Source organism: Harpia harpyja, chromosome 1 (assembly GCF_026419915.1).
Source record: "Harpia harpyja isolate bHarHar1 chromosome 1, bHarHar1 primary haplotype, whole genome shotgun sequence".
Classification (NCBI taxonomy): Eukaryota; Metazoa; Chordata; class Aves; order Accipitriformes; family Accipitridae; genus Harpia; species Harpia harpyja.
This window is the reverse complement of record NC_068940.1, coordinates 88,692,274-88,712,726: the sequence shown is the minus strand read 5'-3', so window position 1 is coordinate 88,712,726 and position 20,453 is coordinate 88,692,274. Positions and strand designations below refer to the sequence as shown.

Here is a 20,453-nt window from a genome sequence, read left to right as displayed (position 1 = left end):
TCCCGCGGGAGCCGTGCCGGCCAGCCAGCCGCTCCCCGCCGCCGCCCTTCCCCTCCGCGGGCACCCAGCGCGCAGGACGGACGGGTTACCCCCACACCTCCCCAGCGCTCCGGACCCCGAGGACGCGCCTGGTGGCGGGGCCTGGGGCGGCGGCTGTCGCCCCTCAGGACCCCGCACCCTCGCTGAGGGAAGGCTGCTCGGGGCGGGGGGAGGTGTGCCGGGGGGGTGTGTGCGGTTACCCTCGGGGGGTTACCCGGCTGACAGGGGGCCGAGGAGGGGGCTCCGGCAGCCCCGGGGTAGGGCGAGGGCGCTGTGCGGCGCCAGGAGGCGGAGGCGGCCGCGGCCGGGCAGGCTGTGGGGGAGAGGAGGAGGAGGAGGAAGGGGGGGGGGAAGGTCCGGCAGGCGGCGCGGTGCGGGCGCGCGAACCCCGCCGGCCGCGCGGAGGGAGCTCGCGCCAGGGCCCCGCGCGCCGCTGCCGCTGCCGCTCCCTCGCGCGCCCGGCCGGCCGGCGGCGGGCGCCCCACCCCCCGCGACTCGACTCTGCTTCGCCCTTCCCCCCCGCAGCCCCTCGACTGCGCGAGCGCCAGCCGTTGCCGGGATACCCGACGTCACGGCCTCCGGAGGCGGCTATTGGCCGGGCGGAGAGCGCTCTTCTCCCCCCCCCCTCCCCTCGTCCCCCTCCGTGGGACTCGCCGCCGGCGGGGCCGGGCCTGCCTCCTTCCCCCTCAGTGCGGAGCCGCCGCCGCCGGGGCGTGCGCGGCCTCGGAGGTGCCGCCCCGGCCACGTCCTCGCCACCGCTGCCGCCGGGGCGGGGGTCATGGGCCGCGGCCTCCGGCTGCTGCCGCCGCTCCTGGCGCTGCTGGCGCTGCTGGCGCCCCGCGCCCGCGCCTGGGACAGCGGCGACCTGGAGCTCTTCGACCTGGTGGAGGAGGTGCCGCGGAACTTCTACGACTTCCTGGGGGTGCAGCAGGTGAGCGAGGGACCGGGCCCCGCCGCCCGCCCGGCGCGGGCCCCGAGGCGCGCCTCCCCCGCCGCCCCCTGCCCCGCTGCCTTCCCGCGGCGGGCGGGGGCCTCGGCTGTCACCGCCGTCCCTGCCCCCGCCGAACATGGCTGGCCGGCTCCCGGCTCCCCCCCCTCCCCCGCCCCGCCTGCGCTGCCGCCGCCCGGCCGCTCCCCCGTGGCAGACGGGCGCTGGGCATGCCGCCGGCCGCTTGCCTTCTGGCCTGGCGCTGTCATCCACCTCCTGCTCGGGCACTACTGCGACTGCCCCGCTCTGCTGCTGCAGTCCGCGCCGCTGCCCCCCCCCCCCCCCCCCCGGCTCCCGAGGCTCAGGGCAAGGCTCCTGTCCCTTCCCCAGCCTCTTCCTTCGCTCTGTAGGGGCTCTGCTCTCCTTGGAGTGCCGTTCTGTCTTTCTTTCATCCCTCTGGTCCACCATACATCAACCCTTCCTCTCCCCACTGTACCTTTGTGTGTTCCTGCTGCCTGTTGCTCTTCTGAATGTATCTGTTTTTCTCCAAATGCGTCTACGGCTAGACAGAAGTAGCTTGTGGGCTTCTCCCACTTCCCATACATATCCTGGGTATGGCTGTTTCTCATCTCTCTCTCATTCTGCATATCTGCTGGTTCCTTATCTGCTTAAGATCGTGGATCGCCATGTGTTGCAGCTTCTGTTTTCTCTCACGCGTGCCATGTGGCAGACTGTGACCCTTTGCCATGGTAATGGCTTGTAGATTGTTATATTTGTTTACTTTCCATGTATCTTGGTTATTGTGTGTGGTTTTCACCTCTGTTTGCTAGGCAACACTTGAGATTATCTTAAAGCATTTATTATGCACCTTCGGTTAACTTTCATGCACGTGTAGTCAAGACAGGAACTTCTGTCCCGCACAGTTTCATCCCATGTTTCTTGTGTATATTTTAGATGTGGTTGCTGGTTTCACTGCCAATTGGCATCTTCAACTTGTATCACTTGGCCTGGCTCCCACTTGATGGCCTTCCTTATCTCTAGATGCTATGCTCTGTGTGTGTGATCTTGCTTGATCTCTCTTTCCAGTCAGTATTATTCTCATCAGTAATTAAATATGCAACTCTATAATATGTCATTTCACCCAGAGACCCCAAAAGACATTTTGTTCTTTGTTTGTCTCCTAGCATCTCTACATTCTGGTGAGTGATCCTGCTATTCGAATGGCTTGCCTGACAACCTTAAAGTTTATTCTGATATAGTTCTTGTAGGTTTTGAGAATAATAGCTGTATTTTCAGGTGCATCTCATTAGGGCTGTGTCTACAAAGAGAGGGAAGGTGTCTGCAATATGTAAAGGTCCTCTTTTGGAAACTGGTAGCTGTGGTTGTTAGTGATAGTTGGGGGATTCTGAGTCAGTTTCATCTCTTTCTTTCTTTTAATCCTCCTTAAGCATCTGGTGTTAAATGCTATGGAACACCATCATATATACAACACAGCAAACACTGCTACTCAAGTTTCACTTTCATGTGCCTAAAAATCTAGGTTTTAATTCCTCAAAGGCAATTTTAGTGTTAGATAATGTAGGGTTACAAAACTTTGTTTGTTTCAATTAGTGATGTTCAGATCTAGTATGCAACCCTTTGTTAATATCTTCCACAATCCTTTTTTCTAGGGCTGAATCTGTACCTTGCGCAATATGCTTAGCAGAATATAACATTACCTTTAGCGAGCAAATATTCTGCTAGTTCACACTTCTACTCTACTTCTAATCTTAATGAAGAACTTGAACCACTTGTAATGTTTGAGCAGGGAAAAAGTTGGTGGAAGTGCAACACAAATGAAATGAAGTTTTGTTAGTTATAAGTAAATGCTAGTCACTCACAATGTCGTTATAGCCAAGACTTGAAGTGTAAATAGCATTAGATGCTTCGCACATGCAGCAGAATATACCTGTGAGTACAGTAATAGAGTATACAAAGTTGAAGTTGAGCTTCAATAGAAATTTTTAAGCACTGGAAGAGGCTGCATATGTTTACAGGTTCTTCCATACTGTATCCTTTGTTCCTGCTGCTTGGTTCTCCAGCTCTGACCTATACCTGAAGCTTCAAACAAGATACTGAAGCAGCGTTCTGACTTGCAGTGACTCGCTAGGCAGCTGCAGCTGTTTAAGTTACCGTATGAGAAGGGTAACTGGTCTTGTAATGGGGTCAAGGGAAGTGTGCAAATCTCAGGTGTGTTGTATCCTACCTTGGATGTCTTTACACAAAGCTGCCTTTTACCATAATGTCTCTACGTGCTGTTTGCATGTTTTTTCAGATTTTCTGCTATTTTTTAAAACTATGGTTTAATGGAGCTTACTGGTTACTATGTATGTCACTATTGTTTTAGTTGGGATGCCTTTGAGTAGAATGCTGTGGTTAACTTTTTGTAGTTCTGGTGCTAGTGGTTTTATTCTCTGTGCTCAGGTGTTTTTCTTGGCATTTTAGCACAAGAGGGACAGTGTGTATGACAACAGCCTTTGTGGCCATGTCTTTGGACTGCTTCATAATCTTTCATTCATCAAAGCTTGCTTTCCCCTCCTCTCCTCCTCCATATTCCTCTTGGTGTTCATTGCCTTGTATCGTGTCCTGATAATCCCTTCTTCCTTTATGTAATTCTGGGGGAGGGAGTACTTCTCCCTTATGCAGGATGTAACTTCTTCGTCAGAGATACGGATGCTCAGCCATGTTTCTTAACAGTAGTGTATCAAGGCTGCCAGATTTTTTCTAAACATGTCATCTTGAGTTTTGAAAAAATATAGGGAATGACTCCAATGCTTCCTTAAGGCATTAAAGCAGCTTAGGTTTTCGTGAGAGAATTGTGGTACCGGCTGCTTGTTGAATCTTCTATGCGATGTCAGAAGCTGATGTTGACCTCAAATGACAAGGTGCAGAAGGTGTTGTGCAAAGTCCTGTAGCTCTCTAGCATGCTTTGATGAAGCCTCTGGCTGCTGGATTTTTCCCTGGGATTAGACAGAAATTACAATTTTTTTTTGTTTCATTGCTGTATGCTTGTGGGAGTAAGGGTTTTGCATTTTTTCTTTTCAAGGGCCTTGTGGAAGCCTCCTGGTGTTGTCAGGTAATTGTTATCCAGCAAGAAGCTGCTGTAGTGTTTTCCAAGATCAGTGATTGAGACAGAGGATGATCTAATGGAAGTGACTTTTGTTGTGAATGTGGAATGACAGAGGAAGAGTAAGACTGTGACTGTCTTGACTGTTAGAATAACTCTCCTTAGTGCTTGGCTTCAAGGAGGGGTTGGCTGAAAAATCTATAAGTGCTTACAGAATGGTTGAGGTTGGAAGGGATCTCTGGAGGTCATCTTTTCAACCCCCAAGTGTTAGGGCTGAGCACCTAGATTAAGAAGTATCTGATTTTTATACAAGGACACAATCTATCTATTGTTAATCCATCAGATCTAATGGTAACATAGCATATAGAAGAAGTTTTGCATTGTTACGTTGTTACTATTGCTGTTCTGAACAATTTGGGAATTGCTCTACCTTCCTGTTTCTTTGGTGGTTCTTAAATTGATGATGTGATTGACTTGAATGGCTCGTTTAAAATATTGCTGTTCTCAAGAAGTTTGACCTAGCAGAATGGGAAGATAAGATAACCTTTGGCTTGAGAAAAGATTACATTTCCGTGTCCCCCAAGTGGTTACTGAAGAAAATAGAATCATAAACTCTTGACAGATCAGATGCAATAATTGTTTCAGTAATCATTTCAGTATAGCCAGTTTCAAACTGACAAGGGGATCAGGATCAAATAGTATTAATCTAAAAACTCAGATGAAGCAGCAGCATTAAACCAGAGGCTATGCAGTCTCAGTAATAAAACTACCCTGTTACCTGAGAATGACAACATGCAAATGTGATGTCAACTTTTTGGAAAAATTCCAGGAAGATCTGGGGAGCTACAAGCTTGTATGGTGGACAAACGAACTGATCAAGTTAATTTTATTGTCTTTTACAGCTTTCAATAGCTGATACCTGCATAAATACGATATGCTCTGTGTGAATCAACTTGGCATCAGCTGAACCTCCTTGCCAAAATATGCTTTTGATTATAACTGTTTATATGGCTTCAAGGGAATTACCTGCTCCTCTACTCTTTTTGGCTTGCAGTAAGGAAGGCACTACAGGCCTCTGAATGTCTTTTGAAACTTTGTGATAGAGTTCTTGGATACAAGGGATCTGATCAAGAAACTTTTAGGAAATGTTGATGTGAAGATGTGTTAAAGTGCGTGAGCTGCGTTGCTAGAAATGGCCAGTGCAGAGCAGTAAGTTATGTATCAGTTAGGACCAAGGCATTTCTGAATAAGGCTTTGGCTTCTACTGGTAATCAGATAAGGGAACAGGTTTGTATTGAAAGTTCTGCTAGGCCTGTGCAGTGTATGAAAGCAAACACAGAAAGTTACTCTAAGTGCCCTTTGAGGTAGTAGAAGAGGCCCTGGGAACTCAAATTCCTCAGAGAGAGTTAACATGTGGGTGGGGCTTGCTGGCCAACACTATGGATAAATATACGACACCCCAAAAATGTTGAGAGAATTATTTTCTTCAGCATTGGCTTATGCCTTCTTTGTGGCACATGAGATTTATTTTGAACCAGGGTCTAATCCATTCATGTGGCTTTACTGTAGAGAACTAAGAGCATTGTATCCATGTAATTGCTAGACGATGGGTTTGCTAGATGATGCTGCAGCACAAAGTCAGAACTGCACATACAGAACCTAATTTTGGTCCTGCAGCCTGTGAGACACTGGTATGTTAGCAACTCCAAGAAAGTGCAAGACTTGAAAACCAAGGAGTCAGATTTCTTTGGCTGCAGGAAGCCACGACCCCTCTAGATGAGCTGGATGTACTGGGCTAATAGGCTCCTTTCAAGAGCACTGGAACAGAGGAGCTGTGTGTACCTTGGCAAGTAGCAGGGTCTGACAGCGTTGTGTCTGTAAAACGCAATGTTTGGTGCTGAGGAATTGGTGTCCATTCTGTTTGCATTTCAGGGATTTTTTTTTTTTTTTTTTAACTAATTGCAGGCTGGTTACATGGACTCAATGCGTGTTTGTGTTGAAGTGTGCTGTTTGTGCTCCTGGTTTTACATCTTAATATTCAATTCTATCCAAAAGGAATCCAGTTCATCCACTCCAGGACCACTTCATGATGCACAGTCAGTGGGTACAGTAAGGAAGTTTGCTTTACATGTGCACTCCTGAGCTGCACTAAAAAATTGAGGCAGATGCACCTTTAAGACTATAGTTTATAGGAAATGGCTGATGCTGAATTTTACCTCTTGGCATTGCCCTGTAAGAACCTTACCAGGAATGAGCTCCATGACAAATTGTGTGGCTTTTATGGTATTATGAGGCATTATGGGAGACTTCAGAAAATTCTCAGTAATAGGTTTTTGTGTAGTCTGTTTTATGCAAGTGTATTGACTGATGACATGTAGTGCGTACATCACTGCAGTTCTAAAGCTGTGAATTCATATGTTATATAAATAAAGTTCTTGGACATAGATTTGGTAACCTATTTTTCAGAAAGAATGGCAGTCTCTGAAGCTGTCAGTGTTGTATTGTCTGGTACTGCCGTAGTTCTGGCTTTGAATGGGTCACTGTCCAGAAAAAAAAAAAATCTAGATAAAGTTATTTTTACTGTAGAGCTTTTGGGGAACTTTGAGTACACTGAGTGGTCCCCTCAAGTGGGAAGAGGCATGTGAGGGAGAGCTGTATCTATTCAAGGAATGCTTTCAAGTCCTTGGCAAGAGCAACCTACCTGTACCCATACAGGCCTTCTGTCTTCCCTGGCAGGCAAGGTACACATAAGGAGGACAAGGAAGGGGAAATAAGGAGGGATAGCCCAGAAACTCAGCAGTTTGTTTCTCTTTCCCAGTGACAAGCTGCATCACACTCCAAAGACTTATTTTGGTTGTTCTTCTAACACTTAAGGCTGTTCTCCCTGCTGTCTTTTAAGGTTAACATATGTGGGTGCAGTGTTACTAAAATCGTGGAGTGTGCATCATCTGCAAATGTTTTAGAGAAAATCTAGGTTGGTAATACTGCTTCAGTCTTCCAAGCTTTGGAAATATTTGATCCAGTGAGATAGAACTTCACACGCATGCAATTACGACATCACTTTTTCAGATGACTGTGTCAAAACTATCAGCTGTAGGCTTTTCTTGCTTTGTTTTGTAAGATAATTTTGTCTTTGCATGACAAATAGGATATTCTGTGTGACCTTCAAAAGTCTTGTGCCGTGAAGTGACACAGAGCCATGTGGCAGCTTGATATCTCAGTTACTCATCTTTGAGGAATCAAAGTTTTTGGGCTAGTGATTGAACGTCTTGTCTAATGCCCTAAGCCTGTTGCAAGATTGTTTTCTACTTCTTGTTCAAAATATATATTAAGCAGGTCTAGTAGTTTTGGAAGGCATTAGATTTTAATGCACTGCCAATCACAACATTAGAGTTCTCAGCTGGAAAGATGAAATATGTTTCAACTTTCTTGCTCCAAACTGTCAAAAATAATTAACTTCTGTAATACACAACTAGGTGATAGTGGTAGCAGACGTTTATTTGGACAGTGAGGAATCTTGGTAATTCCTGAAACTGTACGTTTCTTTTAAGTGATAGATGAGGCAGGCGTTCTTCAAAATTGTTTTTTTTTTACTTTAAGAATTTGCTCCTGTTATGGCAGTGATAGCCAAAAAAGAACCCCCAAAGCCCCCAAATACACTATCAACATTGAGGCAGTAATAGACTCCATTGCACTATTTCAAACAAAAATAGCATTAGAAAATCCAGGTTTGTTTCTAGTGGCTTTAGCTGTAATCTCAGTTCATTCCATAAAAGTAATTGTGTGTTTTTTCTTGGTATGTTATTGAGACATAATTCTGTAACCCTTCATGGTTTTAAACTTCCTATTTGAGTCTGTTACTTATACATGGAAGTGAGACTTCCAGCAGTTCTGGAAATTCTGCATACATTAAAATTGTACGAAGTCGTTGTTGAGATTATTCACTTGGATCCTATAGAACAAAGTTGTTCCAAACTATATAGTAGTCTAGTTGCTCACAAGAGTTACCACAGAGAAGCACTGATGATAACTGCTCAGATTTGTAACTGAGGATGGTGCAGGATAGGGGTGTTCATGTGTGTGTGTTGTTTTTGCTTTTTTTCAACAGTGCTGAACTTCCAGGTAAGCTGCTGATACATAATGTAATCCATTTTGTAAGTGCCCTGACATGTATTATGTATACCTAATGTTCTCTGATGTTTTTGTTCACAGTTGCTGCATTTAAAAATGATTAAGGCATCTAGACTTGTAAAACTTGTGTTTTCCATAAAAAAAATTTTTTTTTTATTGTTTCCTATTAAAATTCTGCTTGGAAGTTGTCCAAGGGAATCCAGGGTTTTTTTGCTTTTGTCATTGGCTCCTTTCTTAAAGACACAAAAGTATTTCAGAATCTACTATTGTAAGTAGTTTTAAAGACACTTACTGTTAATTCTTCCTGACAATTCATTCATATAATACTTCCCTGATTTCTTTCAGATTATATTTTTCTTCTTTCTTGCTGTGTAAAAGGACATATAGCAATAGGAAACTGCTGTGTTTGGGAACCCGAGAGAACTAACAGTATACAAAGTGCTGTGAAAAGGATAAAACAAGTAGTCTTGAATTTTTTTTTTTTTCCTGTCTGCAGCAGCAATAATGTTTCAGCTCTTCCTCCCTATACTTACCACCTCATTAATCCTCTAAGGATGTATCCATAACAGCTTGATCTTCAAATTGCAGAAATAAAAAATGGGCTATTTTTCTTCCTAGAAGTTCTGTGTTTGACCTGTAATTCATTGAAGGGAGTGACCAATTTATTGGTGAGGAATGGTAGGTAACCTGTGCTGGTGGTCTCTGGTGCTTACACAAGGCTGTATGTTTTATGCTTGTTTCAAATTCATCTTCTTTGCCGAAGTTCTCGTGTATGTGCCTATGTTGGTATCTAAAACAGCCACATAATTAATCTAACATACAGTTTAGTAAAAAGCCCACGAGCAAGTCATTTACAACTTGACTGCTGTGGATTGTGATCGTCATGTTTGTCTGTAAAGTTGTGTAAAGAAAAATCTTAGAGGCAGCCTTAATTTCCTTCTCTTGAAGGATAAACCTTTTATGCTCGATCTAGAGTCATTTTACAATTAAGATTAACATGGTTTTCTAATCAGATCTAGAGAAGACTGTAGCTTTAAGGGAGACATTTGGAGGTATCTAGGTGCTATTTTAACTTTAAGTACTTGGTAAAATTTAAAAAATAAAATGAAAATTCAGCATATAAAATGTTCCCTAGTTGGGTTGGTGTTCCTTGTGTTCTCAGCAGAGCCAGTAAGAAAGAGCCTGTGGTGCTGTTGTGCAGCTGAGCTAGTTAAGAATGAGAGTATAAGCGATAACAAAGGGTTTTTCATCTATAAGAATAGGTCTGATATTAAAATTAATAAAAGGAGGAAACTAATGTATATCTGAAATGTTTTGGTTTTCCACAGCATCCTGGTGGGCTAAAGAAATTAATGCGGTATATGAAAATCTGCAGTTTTGCTTTTGATTTGCTTGTTAGTGTTTGTGCTTTTGCTTAGCCATATGCTGTGCCTGTTTAAAACTTTTGTTTCTCTCAATTTTGGGTTCTTAAACAGTAGTAATTCCCCCCACCCCACCCCCCTGCAGCCTAAAATTGTTGTTTTGCCCTCAATTATGAGGAGATTTGGGGTTTCTGTGTCTCTTTTGCTTCTCGTTCGTTTGTCCATCAGCCTTGTTTGGATGTTACTAGCTCTGTATAAAAGTGATTTGTAAACAATCTTATGTACGTGGCAATGTGTTATACATGTGGTGTATGTTACAGTTATGCAAACAATAACACAGTTTGAATGTAACACTTTAAAGCAGGATTGTGTATTACTGGGCTCTCATCTGATGGATCACTTAAGTGCAAATTTCTTAAATGACCTGGCTTGCTGACCTTACAAACTGTTCTTCCTGATGTCAAACGAACGAGCGGTGGATTGAGAAGAGAAGAAAATTCATAAGCAGTCTTTCATCTCTGCAAGATCAGAAATTCTTCCTTCTCAGTGTTAATCTGGAAAACTTGTGGAGAAAACCAGAAGGTGCATAGGAGCTGTTGAAATAAAGTCACTCTGCAGTCTTTCTCTGACTAAAGACAGAAGGAAGAACTAGGGGAGTCTTGCTTTTATACATGGGCTGTCATTCTGAAATGCTGCTGTCTCCAACACTGTAAAGTGCTTTTGCTTGTTGAAGGAAGCATTCAGTGCTGATGAGGACATGAGAAAGCTGTGAAGTAGCCTTACTGCACTGATTTGGGGTGAATAGCTTCTCCTTTAAGGGCAATAATTGTTTTTACCTACCCTTGAAAATATTGCGAATGATTCTGTAGTCTGATTGGTCAATGTTTTATTAAATTTTGAACTGATTTAGAGTAGCTTTTATATTTAATAATCACCATTTCGTAGTCAATGATTCCTATAGTGTTCTTTTATGGGGTATAAATGCTGTGATGGGAGAGTAGAAGAGCTGTATGCCATTTAATTTTGTGACAGTTTACAATCATATTAGTAATTGCTTTACTGGATGTTGTGTCTTAACAGTGGCTACTACAATGTTACAGTAGGAAAAAAAGTGTAAAATTTCATCCTATATGGAAGCCTCTTCCCATTTCCTACTAGGAATTATTTAAAATCTTATTCAATGGAAAGGAAGTCTTATTCAATGCAAGCACTTCTTTCAGTTGATTAAATATTTGAAATAAACTTGTTTTCCAACCTGAGTCTACTTATCTGTTGAATAGAAAGTATTTCTTCTTCTGTAAATTTGTAACCTGTGTGGTTTGTAGTTTCTGTTCTACTGAATGTTTTCCTCTTTCTATTTCTCCTTCGGTAGCTTTTCAACATTACAAGCTAACCCAGCAACATTCAAAACAAAGCAGTGAATTAGAATGTTGGACTGTATCTGTTGAGAGTAGTATTTCAGCAGTTGAAATACAGATTGAGGGTATCAGCCAGTTGTTTCTTGCAACTTACAGTGGTGAAAGAAAAAACCTCTTTTGTACAAAACTTATGTACTATATTTAAAGATCAGGTATAACTGACTTACATTCATGTTTAGTTATATAGTACAGAGCTCCCATGCTGGAATGCACCAGTAGTCCATTTAGTAAATCTTTTTGGTCTTTGTGTTTTCTGTTTGAGTAATACTAGGAGCTTAACCAGAAAGCTGTGCTAATTTGCGGGGAGGGGGGAATCCTCTGCTGGACAGATAGACACTAACCTATCAATGAGTTACTGACTAACTAATTTCCTCAGTCATGATGATTTATGCCTTTCACACACTTATCCATTTGTAGGTAAGAAAGGTAAGTATATGATTTATAGACACCTTAATTTTCTGGTGGAGTTGTGGACCACTAGTTAGTGAACTTAGATTTAAAGACAATAGCTGAAGTAGATCAGTAGCTTACTGATTTCCAGGGCCCTGTGATTCATTGGTTGAAAATCACTATCTATCTCCATGTAGTTATATATTCTTTTGATCATTGTCTCTGTACAGGTAGATACTCTTTTGGTCACTGGAGATACCTACTTCTGATTTCTTTTTAATTTGTTATCTTTTCCTGAGTCGTGTCATGCAGCATGGCTTCTGAAGAGGATTTATTTTTTGCATAAATAGGTATCAGTTAAGAAATAATGTGATTTTTTTTTTTTTAAATGTTACTTGCAATTGAGAATACTAAACACCCTTGCCTTGTCTTGATTGCAACTGTTTAATAATAGTCTTGTATTGTGTCTCAAGCAATGGATCCCAGTGCCTGTGAGGGCCTGTTTCCACTCCCTGGTTGTCTTGGTCTCCAGTTAGGGCACCTCTCCAAGTCACCCACAAGCTCCTTGGATGCCTTCAAGGAGTGCTGGATGCTGTCAATGTGTTCTCACTGGTTTCCACCCTGGTTTCTTTTTATTTATATACTTCTGTATAACCCCTGTACTTTTCTTAAATAAAAATAATAAAGCCAGTGGCAATAGATGGTGTTACTTGGGGAGAGCATGTGAACCTAGCCATGTTTTGCGGTCCATTTGCCCCCTGTACCTCTTGGCCTCCACAGTTTTTGATCAGTAATGTTAAAATATGCATTCCTGGTGGTGCCTTTCAGTCAGCTGGTGCTGTACAGTGGGTTTGGAGAACTGTTAGCAATGTGTCTTGGATCACTTAATGATTTTTAGTTACCAGCTCCAAGCTCTGCTCTGTGTAGGCATGGTTTAGTTTAAGGCAACAATCTTACCTACACTGAATCTTCTCTCTCATTTTTTTTGTCACATCACTTGGTTTGGCATTCCCTCGCTAGTGTCTGGTATCTACCCAAAACGTATAGTGTTACCTATGAACTGTGAGATTTCACTGCATGCTCTGCTCTTCAGGTTGTCATTGGAAGTGCTGAATAAAGCCAATCCCAGCACCAATCCCACAGCAGGAGACCTTTCAGCTGTCTATTCTTTGCCTTGAAAATTGGCCATTAAACCTTGCTTTTTGTATCCTGTTCACTAATTTTCTATTTGTAAGACTCTCTCCTCCCATCCTGTGGCAAGTTAATTTCTTTGATAACCTTTGGTGTGGAACCTAGCCAGAAGCTTTTTCAAAATTGGACTGTACTGTGTCTGCTGGACCTCCTCTCTCTGTCCTCACTGATGCACACCAATGACTTAGCTGGGTTGGTGAGGCAGGGTTTCTCTTTGCAGAAGCCATGCAGCATCTTGTCCAAGAGACCACGTTTATCCCTGCCTGCAGTGACGTTATTTTTATAGTCCCTACTGCCTTTAGTAAGGATGGATGACAAACTTTCTGGTCTGCAATGCCCAGGATCTCTTCTGGTTTTTTTGTGTGGATGGGAATCACATTAGCAGCCTGCCCAGTCCCTGCTGGCAGTTTTTTGCAGTACTGGGTTAACTTCCTCACCTGCAGGTCTGCAGCTTTGTATGTGAATTTGATTCAGCAATCTCAGGTGAAAGCCATGGTCCTGGTGACTTCTTAGCATTGAATTTATCCATTTGGAGTAATGTGTCTGTATATTTATTTCAAGTTGAATTAATTTCTCTTGACCTGTCTACTGCAAAGAATGTGTTGGTGTGGGAATCTCTTGAACATTTCCAACAGAAAAGACTGATTAAATGAATTATTAAATTGCACGGCTGTAGCTTTATTCCTGAATGAAACTTTTGATACTTTCATCATCAAGCAGGCTGTAGCTAGCATCCTGGTTTTGATTACATTTAAAGAAATAAAAAGGTTTTGAAAATCAAATAAATTGCCACTCTAGTTTGCTTGGACAAATACAGAAGTCCATATTAATAAGTTAGAAAGAAGTAGTCAACATGGGTTTTTAGCTATACATTCCACGAATTCTACTGGAACTGGCGCAAAATCCACCATGTTGCTATTGTAGTTATTGATCATTAATTAGAAAGAAGAATAGCTGCTGTTACACAGTTTTCCTGTTCTACTAACTGCTACAGATGTATGATTAAGCACATTTTATAGGAGCTTAGGCCTCTAACTGAGATATCCAGAAGGAGTTCAGGAATATATAATCTGCTTCTGGTCACTTTGCTTTAGTAACTAGCGTTAGCTCTGTAACATCTCAGTCTTGGACAATAGTTCTCTTTTCAGAAGGTAAAATGGAGGACTTGGGTTTGTATTACTACTAGAGTTAAGACTAAGCAGAGTTGGTTTGTGTCCGTTGTGTCGTCCCCCCCCCTTTTGACTTATGGTTCCTTTATACCATAGTAATTTTGTGGATTTATTAATTCCCCAGCAAAGTTCTTACTGTGATGTATTTAAGTTTATTGTTTTGGAAACAATGAGATTATTTTACTCTAGTTATCCTAATTTTGATGGTACTACTTACTAGCAATGTCTTTGCTCATTCCTATTGGTTTAAGCAAGATTTTGGTATTGCTTTGTTTCAGTTATATAAATCACTATGAAAATGTCAAATCTTGTGTTTTCTATCGAATGCTAATACTGTGAGGAGAAAGACATAACGGTTTTATGAAATGCCCTCACTTCTAGAAGTTTTTAAAAGGTAGAAACTTGCCAAAATAAATTTTGTAGCAGGGAACTTGTTTGAAATTCAGGAACTTTGAGTGAACATATTAAAGCTAAAAGTTGTATTGAATAAAATGTATTGAATTGCAAGGCTTTAGTTCTTTAGTGTACAATCAATTTTCTTTTTCTGCTAGAGTTGATCTGTTTGTTGTTCAGGGACCTGATAAACTCATACTTCTAGATACTATCTAAAGTAATTAAACCCTGTATCTAATCCTACCCGTTGCTTCCATGCAGTGCATGTGCCTTGACTAACATCAAGAGATGTGAATTTAGGGTAGACTTTGGCTCTTCGCTAACATCTACATATCTGAAGTGATGCACTGAGAAATCAAGTTTTAGAACCCAAAGAAACAGCAACTAGAAAAAAGTATGGGGTAATGAAAGATCAAATCAGACTTCATTTTCTGGGAAGTCTAGTTTTGTAGGTATGATGTATTGGGTGCAGAGTTCAGATGGATAATTTCATAGGAGAGGTGGTGGTGGTGAATATTTCCTATTCTGAGCTACCTTAACAGTTGGACCTAGGATTGTCCCATGTAGGCTCCGATTTGTCATAGTGTGACAGCAAATTGCAATATATAGGTGCAATTAGACAATATTTAGTGTTGCAGCTGATTTTTATCACGTCTTAGCTTTATCTTGATTTTTGCGTAAAAACCATAATGTTTAATTCTATCAGTCTCTGAAGATGTAAGTTTGATTAGACTGTATTTAAATCCAAAATGTTTAGGTAATACTATATTCTCCCCATAAAAGGGATAGAGTTTGAGAAATGCACTTGAAGTAAAAATCATACCGTAACAATAGAGAACTTTAATCTTGATATTACACTTCCTATTTTAAACCATGATGTTTTAAAGTTTTCAGCACAAAACGTGTTTTCATTTATTTTGTAGTATTTGAAGTCTAGAAAATAAATTGGGACACTTTGTTTAAAAAGTGCTTTTGCATAGTTTGCCATTTTGCATTGCAGAATGTTGACTTCTCTTGTAAATGTGTTTGTGAATATAAATGCTGCTTAAACACTGCCTTTTTTTTTTTTTTTTAAGAAAACTTGTCTGGTATTTAGAGAACTGTTAACAAGGGCATGGTATCTTCTTAAATTTGTGACCTAAAGAAAGCAGAAGGCTGTAAAAAGTGAGTTTCTTCACTTCTGAAATATCTAAGATGCATTCCTGTAGCTTCTGTGCTCTTTTCTAACAGATTAACTTGAAGACACTGTCATTGAATTAACGGTATCCCATTATTATCAGGGTATTGGTTATCCTGTCTGCTGTCATGAGATATGAGAGCCTTACATGACAGCTGGTTAGACGTGATCAGATTGATACTATGGCCAGCAAAGACAGTACTGGACTGGGATGGTTTCTGAAATTGATTCCTCAGTCAAGATAGAATTGTGTCTTGATCAGGTATTCAATATTTTGCAGTCCAGCTAAGATAAATGTACAGAGTATTTCCCATTCCAGCTGCAGAAGAAGAACTTGCTATTAGCATAAAACCCAACACCCTTCCCAACTTGCACAAGGGTTGCTTGTGGAGTCCCAGACTGTTTGGCTGCAAGCCTTAAAGAAGTACATATATTGCAGGCATTGCCATTCTTCACCCGAGTATCAGATTTGCAGGACGATTTAGTAAGATAATTATTTTGGTTATTCTTAAGGGGTAGCTTGCTCAAGCAGAGGTGCCTTTTAGACTCTCCGCTGGTAAGGGCTGAGCGGATAAAAAAAAAAAGCATGCACAACCCCCCCCCCCCCCCCCCAAATTTCTTTTAACTGATTTGGGCATGAAGGTAAGAATGCCTAAAGGGATGGTATCTGGTATAAGTTGGCAAAGCTGGAAAATAAGATTTAAACTTTCATGGTAAAAACTTGGCCTTTTGTCCTGTTATGTAATGAGACCAGTATGCCATTTAAAGATGAGATGGTATGAGTCCTGAAGCGATGGTCAAAAGAAGAAGGAAAGACTCCCTGAAGGACATAATTTCTCAGATACCCCAAGAATAAAACATGAAAGAAAACCAGTGTGTTGTGAAATGTGGGAATTAGTTAATTCCCCCACTCCCTAATATTTGCTGGGGTTTTGTGTGACTAAATTAATATGCAAGTTGCTAATTTCTGTGCTAGGCTATGGTAATAGTATTTGAGGTAATTGTTCAGTCTAGAACATGCTGTTCTGACTCTCAGCCCAATGCTTGTGCTCTGGGATCTATCGAGCATCGGTAGTAACAGATTCATACACTGGCAGTAGGCACCTTGAAAACAGGACTCTCTTTCACAAGGACGTGTCTTGTAATGACTTGGTTGAAGAAAAACATCATTACAAGAGGTGAAAAAATACTCTAGATGAGTTATACTAGTGTAAGATCTATCACTCGACTAAGTGAGTTACGGTGTGGGATAGCACTTTGCTGAGTCCTAACAGAATGGCGAGAGGAAAGAAAGCAAGAGAATCTAGTGGAGCCAGCTTGTGCTTGAAATGGCAGGTTACTCCAGGGAAGTTTCTTATGGTCAGTCTTGATAATTGCCTAACAGGCTCGAGCTCTTTTGTATTAAATTTTTAGGGTAAATATTGAATTGGTGATTTTAGCAAAAATTACTGCATGTGCTCTGGTATAAATGTTCTGAAATTGTGTTTTGTTTCAAACATCAGTAATCTGGAAAAGGTACTGCCGTTGCTAATATAGCCAAAGGAAAGGAGCCAATCTTCAAAAGAATTGTTGCTGATCTTTTGATGACATTTTAAGTTGCATCTTGCTTATTATGCTGTTCTTCGATATTTTTGTTTGTTTGTTTTTAAGTTGGACCTTGGTAGTTTTATTTGGATAAAGTATGAAAGCCTACCCCATTTTCTGACAAAGCCAGGTCCTGACAATGTGTTGGATGAGTTGATCTTTAATCTCTAGGCTATAGCCTTCCTTCTAGAGTCCTAGTGATATTCCCATCTTGACAAAGGAGGGCAAAGGCAGGTTTCCTTCCAGCTACTACTAGAATATGACCTGTGGCCCAAAAGAGGAAGCAGAAACTTGCCGTAGACTTCCTGTGTATTTTGTTTTAGTTGCTCTTCATTATTTCGTTTACCTGGAAAAGATGCAAACAAATCCTCAAAATGAATGACCTATGCTGATTTTTTTTGTTTTCTTCATCTCTCCACTCCTCTCCAGGCTTCACAGCAGATCTGTTTAGACCTACCTATCAGGGCTTCATTTTCTAGATTAATATTTGGCAACAGGTTTACAGTTTTCACTAGCTATTAGCAAACTGGGCATCATGGAGATTCCCCCCCCCCCCCCCCCCCCCCAAATCCCTGTCTTCAAACTGTCAGTCCTAGAATAATGATGGAGAACAAGACAGTTACCTAAATGGCTTCTTGTTCTTTGCTATGCCTAAAGCTTTTTTTTTTTTTTTTTTTTTTTTTCTCTCCCACTAAGACAGCATTGTTGCTGGGACTGCACTGAGTGTTTTTCTTTAATGAGGGCAGTATATAGGGTCCCTGGTGGCCACAGCTGAGAATTGCTGAGCTGACTGTGATGCTTGAGTATTGTTAGGGCTTTGTAAATACTTCTTAGGAACCTTCTGCATTGCAGTTCACAGTGGTTGTCCATGCAGCTCCTGGAGCTAATAACTATTCTCTCTTCTTTGATGACACTTTCCATGGCTTTTGTGCTAGATTTTTTTGCTGTTCTAATTTTCATAGGCTGAAAGAGTGAAGAGCCTGACAGTCTTCTCTGTCCTGCTCGAGTATATACTGTACTTTGTCTTCCGATTCCTGTTTTTCCTTTTTTTGTCCCCTCATTAAGAACTATTGTTATCAATCAGGGATACTATACAGGGATATCTGTAACTTTTAAAACGCCCTTTCTCTGGTTACTTTTTCTTATCAGTGTATTTGATACATCCTTTTGAGAGATCTGCAATCAGCTTGAACTATATGTAATCATGTTCGGGAAGAAAAACTAAGGATTTTCTTTTTTTTTTTAAATCTCCAATGTCTTCTACTTCTGTTTGTCACTCAATCTTCAATCCTGGAGGTCATCTTTTCTCTTCGTTGTATGGTTGGCTTGTTTGTTTTTAAAAGTATTCCTCCTGCCATCAGATTTTACCGTGGCTTTCACTGCTCATCATAAATTCAGTCCTTTCTTTCAGCTCAGGAGCTAAAGTGGTTGTATGCACCCTGGTTAACTTACATTTCAATTACCTCAGGAACAGCCTCTTTGTCTAATCCCTATGCTTTCTGTAACTAAAATGACTGTCTAAAATAGGTTTTGGCTTTTCAGTTGGACCTCGAGATTGAATTGCCAAGCAACAGGCAGTTAGTGTTGCCTTGAGCTTAAAGCTGCATGTGGCTTTAGGCTGCATGTTACAGTCCCTCTGTATATTCCCTTTTTTTATTCTTGCCTTTTTAAAAAATCCTCACATACTTTTGTTGTTGTTGGGTTTTTGTGTTGTTTTTTTTCTTTTCTTTGCTTGTTCACTGATCTCTAGGCCCTTTTTGTTCAGTTTTTGGTCTCTTCTTACTTGTGTAATTTTTGAAGACCCATTTTTACTTCTGCATGTCAGTATCAGTCCTATTCTTCCTTTCCCAGCATTGCAGAAGAAATAATTGTCCTAAGCTTCATAATAGATATTTTTATTATTTGTGGTTTTCTTAAGTCATTCTCAAACAAATATTTGATGTGATCTCAATTTCAATATGTAGGTGTTATAGCAATGATGATTTTGAAGGACGATTTTTCACAACTGTGTTTGAAAATTGCTGGTCTAGAAACAAAGTGTCTTTGGATGACCAGGCTGGGTTCCAGGCCAAGCAAACACAGAAGTTGGATCTTTCAGACTGACCTTTTCCAGCTGGAAAGTTTGGTTGTCTGGAGGTTGCTTTGCCAATGGCAAAGTTTTAGCAGACTGCTTTGTGTGAGCCTGCTTTTCAGCAGAGAGCTGGCTCTCCTAGGTTAGAAGTAGGTAAGCGGCTACCCAATACTTAACATAGTGCAGATTTAACCTGCAGACCGGTAGACACAGGATTTGATAGAAATAGTTCTATAGTTCTTTCCTTACCAATGAAGTATTGATAAGGCATAAAATATCTCTGGTATAGAGAATATTATTTTTTCTGTTAATTTTAATCTGATAACTATTCCTTTTTCCATTTTTAAATTTCTGTAACAGAATTTGAATTCTTAAGCTCCATTGCATGTACTAGTCACTGTTCTGTCTAACAGGACAACAACCAAGAAGTCTTAGTACTTTATGTTCTGCCATGGGCAAAATACCCAATTGGAATAACTGCTGAAGAGAAAGTATAGTGAAATAAGATTGTGTGCATGGAAGAGCAGATAGACGCAGATAGAAGCAGTTAATGCAATTTCACTGTATGTATGCTAGGAAGTATATTTTAGAGGCATTCCTAGTCATGGTGAAGACCTTGTGGGGTTTCTGTAATTCGAAGTATTGTATATGGGAGTGATGGGTGACTGTGGGAATAGTTGTACCATAAGTCACTCAAGACATTGAAATTGAAGTAATCAAGGTCCTGCAGCCCGGCTCCATTCTGCTGTTACTTTATTAGTTCTTCCTATTTATTTGATGTAGATAAACCCTCCCAGTTTTTTGGTGTGTTGTGTGCTTGTTTCCCCGTAGGTCACTTCTGATTGTAGAGCATTACGACTTCTCCTGACACAACAAACGTCCACAGTTGATTACAGCTGTGGAGCACAAAAGGAGATACTGACATAGCTGCATACTTGCTGCATTAGACACTGCTGAAGAGATGGGCTGCTCTTTCGCCCTTTCTTTTGAGATACTGCCAATAGGCAACACTAAGTCTGAGGAGACGTTTGTGCTGTTCATTCTAATTATGTTATGGAATTCCTCCTAACTGCCAAATTCAGTATTTTTTAAGTGTTAAGCGTTACATATATTACTGCTTAAAAATTCTTTTATTGTGATACCTTTTTGTTCTAAATATAATGTTGGGGAATATGGATGTAGATTTTTATTCTGTGCAATTTGAAGTAAAAATGAACCTTACAAAAAGATATTTGAAACCATTGCTGAATTTATTGTGTGAGGCTTCGTAGTGCTCTGGAGTAGATATACCAGAACTTCAATGAAAAGAACCATAAAGATTTTCAGTATTCAGTATTTGTAGTTGTCTCTATACTATACTGATCATTTAATCTGATTATTGAGATTTTACATTTTTAAGTTCAGTTATGGTTTCTTACCACTTGATGGCAGTGAAGGAGCTAGTGTTGCCAGGCAAAGGTTCAGGGCAAGAACCCATTATGAATAACAAAAGAGG

At 41.1% G+C, this 20,453-nt stretch overlaps 1 protein-coding gene across 1 annotated transcript in view; it reads left to right on the top strand.

The window, feature by feature from the left end:
* Positions 1-710: 710 nt before the first annotated feature.
* The window catches only part of DNAJC1 (DnaJ heat shock protein family (Hsp40) member C1), a 114,606-nt gene continuing 94,863 nt past the window's right edge, over positions 711-20,453 (top strand). The window contains exon 1 of the mRNA XM_052804086.1: positions 711-970. Within this exon, the coding sequence (XP_052660046.1) occupies positions 818-970 (153 nt within the window). The 5' untranslated portion in view covers positions 711-817. The remainder of the gene's footprint in view (positions 971-20,453) is intronic.